This window comes from Bubalus kerabau, chromosome 13, assembly GCF_029407905.1.
Source record: "Bubalus kerabau isolate K-KA32 ecotype Philippines breed swamp buffalo chromosome 13, PCC_UOA_SB_1v2, whole genome shotgun sequence".
NCBI classification, from domain to species: domain Eukaryota; kingdom Metazoa; phylum Chordata; class Mammalia; order Artiodactyla; family Bovidae; genus Bubalus; species Bubalus kerabau.
Genome location: NC_073636.1, coordinates 70546073 through 70555931, shown reverse-complemented (window position 1 = coordinate 70555931; position 9859 = coordinate 70546073). Strand labels below are relative to the sequence as shown.

General features: G+C 61.8%; 1 protein-coding gene across 1 annotated transcript; it reads left to right on the top strand.

Annotated features, from left to right (window-relative positions):
* The first annotated feature begins 4098 nt into the window (after positions 1–4098).
* EMILIN3 (elastin microfibril interfacer 3) lies at positions 4099–9738 on the top strand. The gene is made up of 4 exons (XM_055545054.1): positions 4099–4452; positions 5830–5952; positions 7030–7253; positions 7523–9738. Exons 1-4 carry the CDS (start codon positions 4286–4288, stop codon positions 9307–9309), a joined length of 2301 nt encoding a protein of 766 aa, XP_055401029.1. The 5' UTR covers positions 4099–4285; the 3' UTR covers positions 9310–9738.
* Positions 9739–9859: the final 121 nt, after the last annotated feature.

Sequence of the window (9859 nt, the reverse complement as noted above, 5' to 3'; positions counted from 1 at the left end):
ACGCTCTGTCTGGTTCCTTCCCCCAGGTGTGCGCAGGGCCACGGAGCTGAGTCCCTCCCGTCCACCACAAGAGACCAGCAAAGTCCTGGGTCACCTCTGAGCTCCACAGCCTGGATCAGCTAAACTCAGGGTCCTCAAGGGCCACATCTGGCATTTGCAATGGTTGGGAGGCCCATGCATGTATTTTGCATATGATTTACATAATAATTGTATCTGGTTTGCATGTGTCCCTGCTGAGGACCCATCAGCACTGCACAATTTTTAAGTTGCTTCTAGGCAATTCTCAGAAGTCCATCACCTGGGCTTTACAGAGTCCGGTTTCCTTTATCTCTGGACTGTCTCTCAGACCCTCACCTTAGGGCTGCACACCAACCCACCCCAGGTCTCAAAGAGGTCACACTTCTGCCCAGCCAGAAGGAGGCACTCCCAACCCTTGCCACTGAAACATGTATGCACTTGACAGCAACCCCTACTGATGGTGTGGGTGCCATCAAAGTGCCAACTGGGCTTGGAGTGCATTGATGTTTACATTGATGAGAGAGCTGGACCTAGGCAGAGCCTTGCTACAAAGGTACCCCATGTGCAGGGAAGCTGAGCTGTGTCAGGAGGCTGAAGGTGGGGGGGTGCACTTCTCCCAGTGGCAGGGGCTCATCTGTGATGGGAAGGGCTTGTGTCAGACAGCCAGCAAGTTTCAGTCCTATTTCTGTCTCTTTCAGGGGAGTTATGGGGTTAGCCAAAAACTCATTCGGGTTTTTGTGTAGCATCTTATGGAAAACCCCATACGAACCTTTTAGCCAACCCAACACATTCCAGAAAGCTTTATGAGGCTTTCAAGGAGCTTATTTGGTGGGGTCTCAATAAAAAAAAGTGGGGAGCATGTCCTGGGGCAGGTGGATGGAGCCCAAAAAGGGGAGAGGAACTGCCTCAGATTCTGAGATCTGCGTGGAGGCAGGCAAGGGATGCCAAGCACCCACAGAACTCCATGTGAAGAGACGCTATCTGTCAGGCTGCAGCTTCAGAACGGCTGGGATCTGTTCTCTCGTCTTCTCTGCTCCCAGGAGCCTGTTCTTCCTTCTGCCCCAGGGAGCCCACAGAGGAAGGAGGGGAAACTGCGGGAGTCTGGTAGACATGCCCACTTGTGATCGCCCCCTGGACCTTCAATGCAAGACTACACACATTCCTCTCCAGGTTTATCTTGTCATCCTGATGGCATCCTCATTCTTCTGAAGAGATGACCCATTTGTCATCAGGGGCTAATGAAAGTTGGCAAAAATCTGCTTCTGTCCACGTGTCTGGAGGTGGACTGGGGTAGACAGGGTGCGTCTGGATGTGGCCGAGCACGTCCCAGGCAACAGAAAGCCTGATCCTGTGTGGCCCCTCCGCCCGCCTGCACCCAGGTGTGGAAACTCCAGTCGGAGTGGGGGCGGACAAGACCAGACCATCTGCCTTCCTCCCTGGCCTCTGGCCTCCCTAGGCTTCCTGTCTGGCAGATGTAAAGGGGCCCCCTCACATGCGGGGGAGACCCCAGCCTTGGCTGGGTACAGCCAAGACCCTGAACATCTCCCCACCCATGTCCTCCCAGCCTTTCAGAATGCTGGCTCTGAAACCAGGCTCTGAAACCAGTCCAGTTCATTAGAGAGGACGCGTGGTGTTTGATATCAGCCACCTGGGGAAGGGGGAAGCGGGGTTCCTTCTGTCCTTTCAGCCCTGTGTTATGAAGGCTATTCTGAGTTCAGACAAGGTCTACCTCATCCCTCTGAGTTGTGGATCCCACATCTGGGCTGGGGGAGGGAGTGAGTAAGAGGGCGGGACCCTTGGAAAAGGACCACAGCTTCAGGGCCAGGGAGGTGGGGAGTTTTTCCCAGAGCCAGATAGGCAGTGCTACCAGGCGGTCAGAACCCAGACTAGGGTTCTGCTTATCTCCCACTCAGATGTCTTTCACTTTCTGTGAAGTGGACATTTGGTGGCTACAAGATCAAGACCGTATTATGGATCCTATGTATCTTGCCCAGCAGCATGGACATCTTTGCTAAAGGCTGGAGTACCTTCGGTGGATTTGTGGTGGAAGATGAAAGGCTGTTTCAGACAGGCATCATTTGCTAGGAGCAGGAACCCACTGAAGCGGGCTCAAGTTGAGGTGGGTTATTGGAAGCAGACGGGGAAGTCCGTCACAATGGCAGCTCACCTCGCTTCTTCCTGAGTACACAGCCACCCCACTCCACCCATTCTTCTCCTGCAAACTCTCTGCCTCAGCTTCCCCGTAACTCCTGCCCAGCTATGGCTACAGGATGCCCTGGGCTCTCACTCCCCCTCAGGGACTCCACAGTGGGATGAATGGCATTCCCCCTCACCCCGAAACTCATGTCCATTTAGAAGCTTAGAATGGGACCTTATTTGGAAATAGGATCTTTGCAGATGTAAGTATTTAAGAGGCCAGACTGGATGCGACTGGGCACTAAACTCAATGACAGGTGTCCTCATAAGAAAAGAGCAGCTAGAGACACAGAGAGACAAAGGCCATGTGAAGAAGGCCATGCGGAGACACAGAGAGAAGGCCACAGGAAAGAGCAGACGCTGAGAGATGCAGCCACAAGCCAAAGGTGCCAAGGATGCCAGGAGCCATCAGAAGCTGCAGGAGGTAAGAAAGTATGCTTCCCTGTGGCCCTGCTGACGCCTTGACTTTGGACTTCTAGCCTCTAGGATGGTGGGAGAACAACTTTCTGTTCTTTGAAGACACTTAACCTCTGGTAATCCGTTACAGCAGCCCTGGGATACAAACAGAACGGATACAAACAGAACCTCCACCTGGAAGCTGAATCGCCCTCAGCCTCTGTGTTTCATTCAATCTCAAAGCCCAGGAGAGAGAACAGTTGGCCTGCCTGGTTCGGGTATGTGCCGCCCCACCAACCCACCCCACCCCACCCCGGACCCACAAGCTGGTATGGCTGGAAGAGGGCAGGGGCGCACATGTGGGCTTCAGAGCTGCCCTAGTCCAGCATCCTTGATAGCATCGCTTTTCCCAAAGGCTGTGAATTCACATCTCAAAGGTGAATTCACCTCTCCAGGTGTGCCTCAGAGTTCTGCATCTTCTGCACACCCAGCTTTACTTGGGAAAAGGCAGAGATGGTGAGGATAACGTGGGTGGATGAAACAAAGCCAAGAATAAGTGGCACTCTGTTGGAAGACAGAATCAGGACTCAAAAGCCTTCTTGCAGCTTAGCAAGCCAACAAGATGATGCCGAATGAGGATGACTTTCAAGGTCAACTCCTGAGTTTCAAGAGTCAGTTTCACTAGGGAAATTTGGAGGAAGCCTAACAACAGCTCCTTGTGAGAAAGACCTAAAGGTTTTCTTTGAGTCCTCACTGGAAATGAGTCAGTGCTGCGGGCTAGAGGGCTAAGAGCACAAAGAGAAGCAGAGCATCTTTGGCTGGGCTGGAGGGGTGATGGGCATTTGGGACTTCCTGCAGCCAGAGACCTGAGAGATAAGAAGGCCTCCACCAGGAAAGGAGCAGGACAGCCTGACCACCGGGCTGGGTTGCGGAGGTTTAGGGAGCAGAGAGGGCTTAAGATGCCAGGGGAGGGGTCAGTAGAGATATCAGATGTCCTGGGCACCTCGGGACAATGAGGCTTCAGGGAGGCAGAGCAAGCGAACAGGGCCGGTCTGGGGCCTATTCCAAGGAGGTGGCTACAGAGGTGTTGCTGGCGCGTCCCCAAACACGGTCATCTTGTCTTTAGAGCCCTGGACCGCGGGCTTTGAAGGGCGCGCACGGGCTTTGAAAACGAGTGTGTTCCGCGGGTGGACGGCTTTTAGCCCCGTGCCCAGGCCGGTCCCAGGGGCCTGGCTCGACTTCTCACCGCCACCGGGTGCACGCGGACGACGACGGTGGCAGATGGGTGTGTTTGGGGGGTTCCCCCGGGGCGTCGACGACCTGCGCCCCTGCCACCTCGGGGCTGCTCCCTGCTTAACCTCTCGCTCGCGGGCGTCAGCCGGGAGCTGGGGCGGGGGGCTGGCGGCGGAGAGGGGGCCGGCGGAGGAGAGCGACGCGGCCCCAAGTTTATGCTAATCCGCACAGAGCCCGCCTCCCGCCTCCCCTCGGCGGCCCCAGGCGCGAGCAGCGCCGGCCACTCGGCGGGACGCAGCCGCCTCGAAGCGCCAGGCGCCCGGGCCAGCGAGCTCCGGGGGCCGCGACCGGCGGCGGGACCCGGACGGGCGAGCGGCGGGGCGGCGGGCGGACACCTGGCGGGGGCCCCGCGCGGGTCCAGGTGGAGACCCCGGGGGCCGCGATGGGCCGCCGCCGCCTGCCGGTCTGGCTGTGCGCCGTGGCGGCGCTGCTCTCGGGGGCGCAGGCCAAGGGCACCCCGCTCCTCACGCGGCCCGCGCCTCCGGGTGCTTCCCGCTACAGCCTCTACACGACGGGATGGCGCCCGCGGCTGCGCCCGGGGCCGCACAAGTAAGCGCGGGCCGCGCCGCGGGCGGGAAGCGGGTGGGCTGGGCCCCGGGCGGCGCTCCCACCTGCCCCGGGCCGCGCGCGCGGGGGCGCCGGGCACCCCAGGGCGAGCCCCCGCCCGGCCGGGCGCCCCACGCTCCGGGGGGCTGCGGGGCTGGTGAAGGAAAATAAGCCGAGGGGGCCTGGCGCGGCGGCTGGGGTCCTGGCAGTGCCCGCGGAAACCTTTCCAGCGAAGTAACATTTTCCAGCTGCGCTGTGTGCAGACTCCGGGCGCAGCGGACCAGGTGGAGGGAGCGGAGGGAGGGCGGACAGTCCGAGCGCGCAGAGCACGCGGGGCCACCCCCATCCCGCGCCGGGGCATCTCCTTTCTCCCGCTGCCCCCCAGGTAGGAGATGGAGCAGTGCGCCCTGCGGCTCGCCCCCTCCCGCGGACAGCCTGGACCCGCGCAGCCCTTGAGGAGACCCCATGTGGCTGGGCCCCAGAGCTGGTCAGGGGCCCCCTGGGTCCTGGGCCTGCGTTGTGGCTCCAGAGCTCTATGGGGTCCAGTCCGCAGGTAGTTGGTGTCTGCCAGGCAGCGGCCTCCCCTGCCACAGCGTCTGGTCTTGAGTAGTTTCAGGTGAGTTAGGAGCTAGCTGAATGTGAACTCCCGCTGAGTTGGAGCGGTATTATAGGAGAAGCACAGCCAGCCAGCCCGTGGCTGACACTCGGTAGGCCTGGACGCATCAGTGCTGGCTTCCTGGAGGAGGTGGTACGAAAAGTGATCTGAGAGCAGGGAACCAGGAGCTAAGGTAGGAGCGGGAAAACTCCAAGGTGGGATGTATTTCCCCAGGAGTCAGTCAGGGGAGGAAAGGTGCGAAGTGTGGTCTCAAAGGCACCAAGTTGGGACCTCAGAAGCTTCAATGCCATGATAAGGAGCGAAGAGCCAGTGAAGGAATTGGAGAGGGGTGGGGAGTGTTGCATGGGAAGCCCAGGGTGGGCCTCTTCCCCAGGCCAGGAGGGTGGCTGCACCAGGCGCCTGGTTCAATATTGTACTTGCATAGCCCTTGACCAATCCGACAGGGAGGCTGGGATCGGAGAAACCAGCAGTGGGGCTGGACCCAAGACCAGGGCCCTGGATCCCAGGAACAAGAAGGGGCACAGAAGGGAATTCCCTGGTTGCCCAATGGTTAGGACTCGGTGCTCTCACTGCCCCGGCCCAGGTTTGATCAGTGGTCGGGAAAGTACAATCCTGCAAGGTGCTAGGTGGGACAAGAAAAAAAAGAGGCAGAGAGATGAGAGTCTGGTCTCTTGCTAAGGCCTGCAGTGGGGGAGGGGAGGAGGAGCAGCCTCAGGGAGCCTGGCACAGGCCAGGTAATCTAAGGATGCCCTTTTCCCCTGCAGGGCCCTCTGTGCGTACGTCGTGCACAGGAATGTGACCTGCATCTTACAGGAGGGAGCGGAGAGCTACCTAAAGGCTGAATACCGGCAGTGCGGCTGGGGGCCCAAGTGCCCCGGGACAGTCACGTGAGTGCACCCCCAGTCCCACCCACTCAGGGTCCCAGGGCACAAGCTCCAGGCCTGCCTTCAGCGGAGGGCAGCAGCCAGCTCCACCAGGGCTGTGACTCCTGGGACTCCAAAGGGCCTTCCCCTGTGCCCACACAGGCGGGGAACAGGGCAGGCTCAGGCTGGAGCCCACAGAGGATCCCAGGGGAGCAGCACAAGGCAGAGGGGGTGGGGACAGAGGCGAGCAGAGAGTCACACCGGCAATGGCTGATTGCAGAGGGGGCCCCTGGGCAGACCCAGGGAAGGTGGTGCTGACTGTGGAGAAGGCAGGCCAAGGGTAAGAGGCTGGGAGCCCGAGATCTGGGGCTTCAGCCAGATGGGTGGGCCGAGGATGTGCTGCACGCAGGTGTGACGCACAGGTCTGTACTTGGAGATGTTCAAACGTGTGTCTGAAGACAGACCTGTTTGCTCCCGTGTATCAGTGGGTAAACAGGAGGGAGTCCCCATGGGGAGCACTCCCCTGCATCCCTGGGCCTCTCTGCTGTGCTCAGCATCAAAGGTGCCCTTCCGCCAGCCTCCTGGGCCAGAGCCGAATTCTGGGAGCAGGCCAGGGGGGAGGGGAAGGAAGTAAGAGGCCCCCCAGGTAGGGAGTGGCCCCCAGGCAGTGTGATGGGCTGTCTGCCTCAGCTTCTCTGCCCTGCCTCTCACCTACCCAGAGGGGAGAGGCTGGGTTTTGTCAGAAGTTTTCATGGTGCTGCCAAAGCCAGAGTTGGAATTTCCAATGGCAGAGTGAGCCAGAGGGGGTCCAAGTGGTCTGGGGAGTCTGGGGGCTAAATTCCCACTAGTCTTTGGCCCCAGCAAAATAGCGGGCGGGGCTTTGACCTGCCCCTTCCCTAAGGCATCTCGGAGCCTCTGGAAGGCCTGCTGCCAACCCTCTGCCTTGCTAGCACAGACAAGGGGGAGATCCTGGCGGGGCAGTGAAGCTGGGAGACTTCCAGCCCTTCTGCCAGAGTCTTGAGAGCAGCCCTGGGTCCCAGCAGGGGGCAGGGTCCCCTGCCCACGGACACAGAGCCCTGCCCTCTCCCGCCCCTGGCCCAGGTACCGCTCGGTGCTCAGACCCAGATACAAGGTGGGCTACAAGACGGTGACGGACCTCGCCTGGCGTTGTTGCCCTGGCCTCGCTGGAGAAGGCTGTCCCGAGCACCTCACAGACCACGGGGCCACACCACCTCAGCCGGAGCCTGAGACCCAGAGTCCCTCTGGGCAGGTGGGCCCGGGCCCCAGGCCCCTTCCTTCCAGCAGAGTGGCCCCAAGCCCCCATGGTGAGTCTGCCCACGGAGACCCCCACCAAGGTGATCAGGCTTCTGGGGACTGACCCAGGATGGCGGAGCCCAAGCCGGGTGGGGGAGGGTGCATCTCACCCTGGGCATGAGGGCGAGCCCCCCAGAGCCCCCCTGCCACAGCTGTTGGTGGGGAACCATGCCCAGCAAGGTCGGCTTAGAACAGAAAATCTCTCGGCGTCTGGGCCATAGGAGAAGCTGAGTGAGCCAGGCCAGTGATACTCCTGGGGTTCTCGCCTCCTCTTTCCCAGGAAGGAAAGGCCCAGGGCTGTTTGGTGAACGGCTGGAACGCCTGGAGGGTGACGTCCAGCGCCTGGCACAAGCATATGGTACCCTCAGCGGCCTGGTGGCTAGGCGTGACGACCCCAGTAGGATGACTGGTGGACCCAGGGCTCCTGCCACCCCCGTGGGCTTTGGGGTCATCCCTGAGGGCTTTGTGAGCCCCCGAGACAGAGCTGGAAAACCGCTCAGCCCGCCCCTGGATGAGATCCTGAGCAAGGTGACCGAGGTGAGCAACACACTCCGGACCAAGGTGCAGCTGCTGGACAAAGTGCACGGGCTGGCCCTTGGCCACGAGGCTCACCTACAGCGGCTGCGGGAGGTGCCCCCGTCCCCCCTCACCTCCCTGGCGCTGCTGGACGAGTACGTGGACCGACGGCTGCACCGGCTCTGGGGCAGCCTGCTGGACGGCTTCGAGCAGAAGCTGCAGGGCGTCCAGAGCGCATGCGACCTGCATGTGCAGGAGGTGCGGCAGCAGTGTGAGGAGGGCCAGGCGGCCAGCCGGAGGCTGCACCAGAGCCTCGATGGCCGAGAGCTGGCCCTGCGCCGGGAACTCTCACAGCTGGGTACCCGGCTGCAGGGCCTGAGTGTGGCTGGCGGGGGCAGCTGCTGTGGGCAGCTGGCCTTCATCAGGGCCCGCGTGGACAGCCTCGAGAGGAACCTGCAGGCTGTGATTGAGGCCCACCGGGGCCGCGGCGCCCCCGATGGGGATGACCTCACGCGGCTGTCTGCCGCCATGCTCGAGGGGGGCATGGATGGGCTGCTGGAGGGCGTGGAGACCGCCAACGGGACAGGGGGTGGAGCCGGGGGCTGCTGTCTGGGGATGGAGGAAGGGGGCTGGGGCTCGCGCGGCTTCCACACCACACTGGAAGAGCGTGTGCAGAGGCTGGAGGAACGCCTGGTGACGCTGGCCAGGGAGCTGAGCCACGACCGCGCCCCTCCAGGCAGGCCGGCTCGGCCTCTCGTGCAGACAGAGCTGGCCGTGCTGGAGCAGAGGCTGGTTTCGCTGGAGACCTCGTGTACCCCCGGCACCACCTCTGCCGTCCTGGACAAGCTCGGGGCCGAGGTGAAGGCCTGGCAGAGCCGGAGTGAGGCCCTCCTGCGCCAGGTGGCCAGCCACGCGGTCCTGCTCCAGCAGCTCAATGGCACCGTGGCTGAGGTCCAGGGGCAGCTGGCAGAAGCGACGGGCAGCTCTCTCCAAGGCGAGATCACCCTGCTCAAGGTCAACCTGAATTCTGTGAGCAAGTCGCTCACGGGCCTCAGCGACTCCGTCAGCCAGTATTCCGATGCCTTCTTGGCCGCCAACACGTCCCTGGATGAGCGGGAACGCAAGGTGGAGGCCGAGGTCCATGCCATCCAGGAGCAGGTCAGCAGCCAAGGCTCACGGCTTCAGGCTGATCACAGGCAGGTCCTGAGCCTGCGGGGGGAGCTGGAGCAGCTCAGGGCCAGCATGGCCGAGGTGGCTGGCGGGCTGAGCCGCTGCCAGGACACGGCCCAGGAGCTCCGGCACGCGGTGGGACACTTCGATCAGAGGGTGGCCCAAGTGGAAGGTGCCTGCAGGAGGCTGGGCCTGCTGGCTGCGGGCCTGGACAGCTTGCCAGCTGAGTCGCCGGGGCCCAGGGAGGGCCTGTGGGACCATGTGGACCAGCTGAATCGCACGCTGGGCCAGCACGCCAAGGACATCGCCCGCCTCCGGGATGATCTGCTGGACTGCCGTGCCCAGCTGGCTGAGCGGGCGCGGCCAGGGCAGGCCAATTAGGTGGGCTGGCTGGGACCCAAACCCCCTCAGATCCTGCCAACCCTGGGAGCAGACCCTCCCCGCCACCTCCGCCCCCACACACACCAGAGCCCAGCCTTGCCCAGCGGTGTCTCCCAGCCTCCCCTGGCCAGCATGGATGCCATTTCGGGTTTGAAGGAATAGTCTTGGTCCAGCTTCACCTGACTGTCCAGGCACCAAAACCCACCCTAGGCGTTGCACCAGCTGGACAATTCGGGATCATGGTCAAAGCTGGTACTTCATGCCTCAAGGCCGGGGTGGCCCTGAGACCTCAGCATCTAGTCTGCAAAGTGTTGTTCTGCAGACGCCCTGGCCGACACCTGCGCACAGACCTCCAGGTCCCTGCTCAGACCACGGTCTCTGCGGCCCCCTTGGCTCAGTGACGACAGGTCCAGGCCCGCGGAGGCTTCTGGCCACCCTGTCCCTTTGGCTTCTATTCTCGGCCATCTGGGCTCAGTTTCTTCGGGAAGGCGGTGCCCGTTGGCACGGTCCTCCTACCTGGCAGCTTCATGGGTACTGTTTCTGAACCGAG

Coding starts and splice junctions, on each gene's coding strand:
- EMILIN3 (XM_055545054.1), top strand. CDS start 4,286: ATGGGCCGCCGCCGCCTGCCGGTCTGGCTGTGCGCCGTGGCGGCGCTG. Junction 4,453..5,829: donor CTGCGCCCGGGGCCGCACAA/GTAAGCGCGGGC, acceptor TTTCCCCTGCAG/GGCCCTCTGTGCGTACGTCG. Junction 5,953..7,029: donor AAGTGCCCCGGGACAGTCAC/GTGAGTGCACCC, acceptor CCCCTGGCCCAG/GTACCGCTCGGTGCTCAGAC.